Genomic DNA, 5,945 nt, shown 5'->3' with positions numbered 1-5,945 from the left:
TTTTGATTTTTTATTCTTCAAAAATTTTGCTGAAAATAATTTTTTAAAGTTTTTGAATATTTGTTTTTAAATACAATTGAAAGAGAGGATCAAAATCGTGTTACTACAAGTAATTCCTTAATTATTATTGGCCATCTTTAATTATTTTTTCTTTTCCCTTTGAAAGATATCTTTTTTTTAATTAAAGTTTCTAGCTTGCCTGCTCTCCTCTCTTTATTTTAATTCTTAAAAAGAAAAAAACCAAATAAATTAAAAAGAACAGTGACTTCAAAAAAATATAATTTATACAAGCAGCAGGATTTGTTAATTAGCTTCGTTAAGTTAGAGTCATAAATTATTATAATTAACTCAAAACCCACCCGAAAAAAAGCAAGAAAAAATAAATAAAAATGTCCGCGGCCTGCTCTGGTGTAAATAAATAAGAAGACAACAAAAGTCAAAGTCGACGCCGTACCATCAAACATGAGATTTCCAATTTCATATATGTTTTATTTCTCCTTCCTCCTCTAAAAAACCACCTGCTCTTGCTTTCTTTGAATATACTTTATTCTTACTGGCAACAAAACAAATCTTACGATCAGGTATTAATTAATTAATTAAATAAATGGATTATTTATTTTCGTTTAATCTTGTTGTGATATAACTTGAATTTTATTTTCATAGTGATTATCAATTGATAGCATAGGGTTTTAATTAGTTAGTATTATCCCTTTTTTTTATTATTGTTTTGATCGGTAGATGTCATTTGCAATCTGTTCTTGAGACGAGCTATTTCTTGTAGTGTGTGCTGTTTGGTCTTGAACTAAGATTATCAAGATTGCCCCCAAGAACCTGAAGTTTGGATCTTTGATCAGTTGTAATTGTTAAATTTTGTCTTTGAACAAGTTCAAATTGCATGTAGGAGGATAGGATGAAAGCAGGGTTTTCAATATTCAAGAGTACAGCATTCTCTCTTCTACTCATTGTTCTTGTGTGTGCAACTGTTCTTGTATGGGCATGGCAGAGAACTCCGCTTCTAAGCGCCTTCCTCCCGCCTGATAGTCTTCTACAACTTTCGCCAGGTATGCTTCGGTCTGTGGGAAGATTGATTACTTTTTTTTTCAAATCCTAATGGGCATTCCATTTTGTTAGTTGTGATAGATCTTCTGAACAAGTATATTGTTATTACTAACTTTATCTTGCTGGATTCTCTCTTGAATTTTATGGGAATTTTTTAGTGTTTATCTATATATTTGCATGTTAGGACATATGATATAGATGTTGTTCTAAAGATGTTTTCTTAAACAGAAGATAAAGACAATCAGCCAGTCCTGACAGTAGGAAGAAATGGCACTGCAGAAACTTCTACAGGTTTGGTAGAAGCAGAAGTGAAGCATGACCAGAAAATGGAAACAAATCTGAAAACAGATGTGCAAATTATGGAGTTTGCACCACCAGAGCGTTCTGAAAATACAAGCTCTACCACAGGGAAGGAACAATATAATGAGAATGTTAATGATCAAGGTAATACATGCATGTATACAATCTGGTTCCTACGTGCTTTTGTTCTAACTTAAAACCACCTTGAATAAGATGTTAAATGTGTGCTGCCAAAAATGGCATGTATGATCATTGGCATAGATTGTTGCCTTCACAATGCAACTTTTATTAAGACATCATGTTGAGTGTCCTGTCTGATCAATGTCTAGTTGATTGGTTTTTGAAGTCATTGATGGATGCATCAAAAGAGATTTATTTCTCCTTTTCAAGTTGTACTCTGTCAAGTTTTTAGCTGCACATTCCGGAAGTGATCCAAAATTGTTCACTGCATGATAGCAATGTATTGGAAAAATTATAAGAACACGTGTGCTGCTACTAATTCCGGGTAATAACAATATACTCTCTGATGAATTGAAAATGAATGTTTGTATCCACTTGGGTTGTCCTCTGTCTACTCCTTATAACTAATAAATTCACAACCATCAAATCCTTGAGATGCAATTATTCTTGTGCCATATTCGACATTTAACATTCAAGTCAGTTCCATGGTGAATTCTTGGGAGGCTTGAGTGCCGATGCAGAGCTAATTTTGATACAACTTATTTATTTATTTATTTTTAATTTTTAAGTCGCATGTCTCTGAGATGTCTTAGCATGCATATTACCAGATGCTGATTCTCATCTCATCTTATCCTTACTCCAGGCTGTAACTATGCAAAAGGAAAATGGGTTTTAGATGATAGCTGGCCTTTATATTCTGGATTTCATTGTAATAAATGGCTGTCACGTATGTGGGCCTGCCGCTTGATGCAGCGCAAGGATTTTACCTATGAAAAGCTACGGTGGCAACCAAAAAATTGTCAAATGGAAGAATTTGAAGTGTCCAAGTTCTTAGAAAGGTACTAATGCATTTTTCCCTCTTCAGCTGTTTACTGTTTAAAAAACACCAACAAATTGATGAAGCTCTAAACTTTTGTCAATTCATGAGTCACATGCCATCAAATGCACCCCAGCCTTGCTATTATACTTTTGCATTCACATTTCACATACTCTGTGTGTCAGCTATCTAGGCTGATTATTGATTCACTTTCTCCTGGTTCTGAAAGTAATATATAAACTTTGCATTCAGGATGCGAGACAAAACTCTAGCTTTTGTTGGAGACTCTTTGGGCCGACAGCAGTTCCAGTCGTTAATGTGCATGATCACTGGTGGTAAGGAGAGCCATGGTGTAATAGATGTAGGAAAGGAGTATGGACTTGTCATGCCTCATGGAGGTTCTCGCCCTAATGGGTGGGCTTATTGGTTTTCAAGCACCAATACAACTGTCCTTTATTACTGGTCAACTTGCCTCTGTGACCTGGAACCTATTAATACCACAAACCCAGAAACTGACTACGCCATGCATCTTGATCGGCCTCCAGGATTTTTGCGTCAATTTCTTCATAAATTAGACGTCCTAGTTCTGAACACAGGGCATCACTGGAATCGAGGAAAGCTTAAAGCTAACCGCTGGGTTATGTATGTAGGGGGTATGCCCAATACCAACAGGAGACTAGCAATGATTGGGGATGCCAAAAACTTCACTATCCATAGCATTGTCAATTGGGTGAATTCTCAGCTTCCAAAACATCCACACTTGAAAGCTTTCTATCGAAGCATCTCACCTAGGCATTTTGTCAATGGTGATTGGAACACAGGGGGGAGCTGTGACAACACAACCCCAATGTCTATAGGAAAGGAAGTACTGCAAGATGAGTCTAGTGATTATAGTGCTGGAAATGCAGTGAAGGGGACAGGGGTTAAGCTCTTGGACATAACAGCTCTATCCCAACTAAGAGATGAGGGTCACATATCACATTATAGCACCACAGCTTCGAAGGGAGTGCATGATTGCTTGCATTGGTGTCTGCCTGGTGTTCCTGACACATGGAATGAAATCCTTTTCGCACATATTAGTGCTACATCAGTGATTAATTCTTGAAGGTAAATGGGTTGAAGAAGGTGATATCATTTTGTGGAATGGGTCAAGAATTCCATCATCAAGAAATTTTATTACGGTGATTTTTTTAGATCTGGGAGAAAGAAGGAATGATAGAAAGTTTAGGAGAATTGTTTTAATTTGGAGAGAGTTACTGGTAGAATAAGTTGATGACATGGTATATTAATTTATGGGTCCAAATGCTACTGCATAATTTGAGCACCGACTTTACGCACAGGAATGCAACACAATTGGTTCAGAGAGGCTGCTTAACAGAGCTTCAAACTGAAGTTTTTATTATTCCAGAGTTTCGAAAATCATGGAGAAGGTTTGAATTCATGGTTGAGAAGAACGAGCAGTGTTGTAGCATGGACTGCAGCAATTTTTGTGGATAACATCTGCTGATTCAATCTCAAGTTTCTAGCTCAACTAACCATTTGTTTCTGTGACTGCTGCGTTTCTTTTGGAATTCAGATTTAAAAGGAAGCTGCTCCCGGATAGTACCCTGGGGTGTATTTGCAAGTGCCTGTGTTGAATATAAATTGAGAGAAGGGACGAGTTGAGACTTCTGTATTCACATATAAGCAAATCCATCTGATAGTAGCTGCACGCACTAGTGTTGTCGGACACGTTTTTCCACCTACATTATCATCTCGACATTGTTGTTTTTATGAAACTATTTTTTTTAATTTAATTGTAGAATAATTATAATAATAAAAAAGATGCGTTGCAAATATTATAATAAAAATACTATAATTTTATTTGAATACAAATTAAAGATTAAATGGAATTTAACAAAATAGTATTTAAATATATTTTTTAATTATTTTTTTTAAATTAATGAAAAAATTATCAAAATATAAAAAAGATAAAGGCCAAGAGAGGCTAGATGTTTGGGTTTGATTAAAATCAGGTATGTGGACCTGTGAAGGCCTGCTTGGCTTAGTCGGCTTATTTTTCTTCTTCATCCATTAAAATAGACAGTTGTTATCCATTCATTTTTAATAAAAGAAATAAATCAAATGATGGTGCATCGTCAACTAGTTGCATTCCAACCATCTTAGGTGATTGAAAAAGTTGAGAAATTAGATCTCGACTCTCCAACCATCTTAGGTGATTGAAAAAGTTGTTGAGAAATTAGATCTCGACTTTGTAGATGTAAAAAATTTATTTTCAACCGTTTTTTCACTTAAAAATATCTAATAAACACCCCATTAAAGCATATATTTAATATCAAAATAACTTTCAATCGATGAAAAAACTGAAAACTTATCCTAATTTAAAAATAAAATTCATTTTTATACCATTAAACATATTCAATTAACAATAATTTTTAATAACTCAATACATTATCTATAAATAAAGCTTTAATTTTATACATATAGAAGTAGAAGATAACAGTTCTTAGAAGGTTCTACAAATTAATTCATCATCTTAATTGGTGTTCATTTAATTAACAATTTCTCAACTTCTTGATGTCCATACATCTCATTTGAACATGAAAAATAATATAAAAGAATCTATTAGAGGTTTGTAAAAGTAGTTATATAAATTTTAAAAAATACCATTGATATATACTAGTAATACTACTTATACTTGGATGCAAGATGCTCTTTAAAATTTATAATTTATTTTATTACGTGATAATAAAAATAAAATTTTAGAGGAAAAAAATAAAATAAAATAATAGATACAAATATATGTTTTAATAAAAAACTATTTTTTTCTTGTTCGTGTATCTTTTATATTAACATATTTTCATTACTAGCATGGTTTATTCAATAAAAAAGTAATAGAAATACAAACAATATTTACAAAGAATCTAATAATTTAAATTTAAATTAAAAATATATATTTTAGTCACGTGTTTTTTTAGAAGCATTGTTATTTAAGTAAAACCTTACTCATGTATTTCAATTAATTATTTTTTAAATCAAGAAATGATCATTTTTATGCAACTGTATGAAAAACATAAAAAAATAAGTATGAGAAAACCATATAAAAATGGTAAAAAAATAAAAAAAATATTTTATTCTCATTCAATATTATTGAGAAATTGTTTTTAAATATTCCACATACTTGGTTAATACTACGTTTTAAATATTCCACATACTTGGTTAATACATAGTTATTCATAAAAGTAATTACTAATACTACGATAAAAGCACTAGTATTCTTAAAAACAATGATATAATTTGATAGTTCCTTAAACATTATTTCAATAAATTCATTTAAATTCAAATAAATTTCAAAATATTTTAAAAAAGAAAAAGCTAGGTTAAGGAATGTTTAACAAAAAAACTAGGCGCACAAACTGAACCTTAAGGAAGAAACCTAGTTGTATATAAAATTGGAAGGTTATGTATAAACCCCATGTTAAATAGTGTAGTTTTAGACCAAAATGTAATAAATTTAGAGAAAAAATGGTTGTAATAAGAGGTCAAGATTTCTTATTAGTTAAAAACTAAGATGAAATAAAAATTTTAT

At 32.0% G+C, this 5,945-nt stretch overlaps 1 protein-coding gene across 5 annotated transcripts; it reads left to right on the top strand.

The window, feature by feature from the left end:
- Positions 1 to 460: 460 nt before the first annotated feature.
- LOC105136357 (protein trichome birefringence-like 16) lies at positions 461 to 3,682 on the top strand. 5 transcript variants are annotated; one of them, XM_011041665.1, is made up of 5 exons: positions 461 to 581; positions 910 to 1,061; positions 1,288 to 1,506; positions 2,183 to 2,378; positions 2,609 to 3,682. In XM_011041665.1, exons 2-5 carry the CDS (start codon positions 911 to 913, stop codon positions 3,459 to 3,461), a joined length of 1,419 nt encoding a protein of 472 aa, XP_011039967.1. In that variant the 5' UTR covers positions 461 to 581; position 910; the 3' UTR covers positions 3,462 to 3,682. The 5 variants fall into 5 exon arrangements, with proteins under 5 accessions (XP_011039967.1, XP_011039969.1, XP_011039968.1 ...); XM_011041667.1 differs by having other exon boundaries at positions 902 to 1,061; positions 1,291 to 1,506; XM_011041666.1 differs by having other exon boundaries at positions 902 to 1,061; positions 1,288 to 1,503.
- The last annotated feature ends 2,263 nt before the right edge of the window (positions 3,683 to 5,945 follow it).

The sequence above is a fragment of the Populus euphratica genome, unplaced genomic scaffold (genome assembly GCF_000495115.2).
Source record: "Populus euphratica unplaced genomic scaffold, PopEup_1.0 scaffold53.1, whole genome shotgun sequence".
NCBI lineage: Eukaryota > Viridiplantae > Streptophyta > Magnoliopsida > Malpighiales > Salicaceae > Populus > Populus euphratica.
Note: the sequence above shows the minus strand (reverse complement) of the source record. Positions and strands in the feature narration are given on the sequence as shown.

Coding starts and splice junctions, on each gene's coding strand:
- LOC105136357 (XM_011041665.1), top strand. CDS start 911: ATGAAAGCAGGGTTTTCAATATTCAAGAGTACAGCATTCTCTCTTCTA. Junction 1,062..1,287: donor TCTTCTACAACTTTCGCCAG/GTATGCTTCGGT, acceptor TTTCTTAAACAG/AAGATAAAGACAATCAGCCA. Junction 1,507..2,182: donor GAATGTTAATGATCAAGGTA/ATACATGCATGT, acceptor TCCTTACTCCAG/GCTGTAACTATGCAAAAGGA.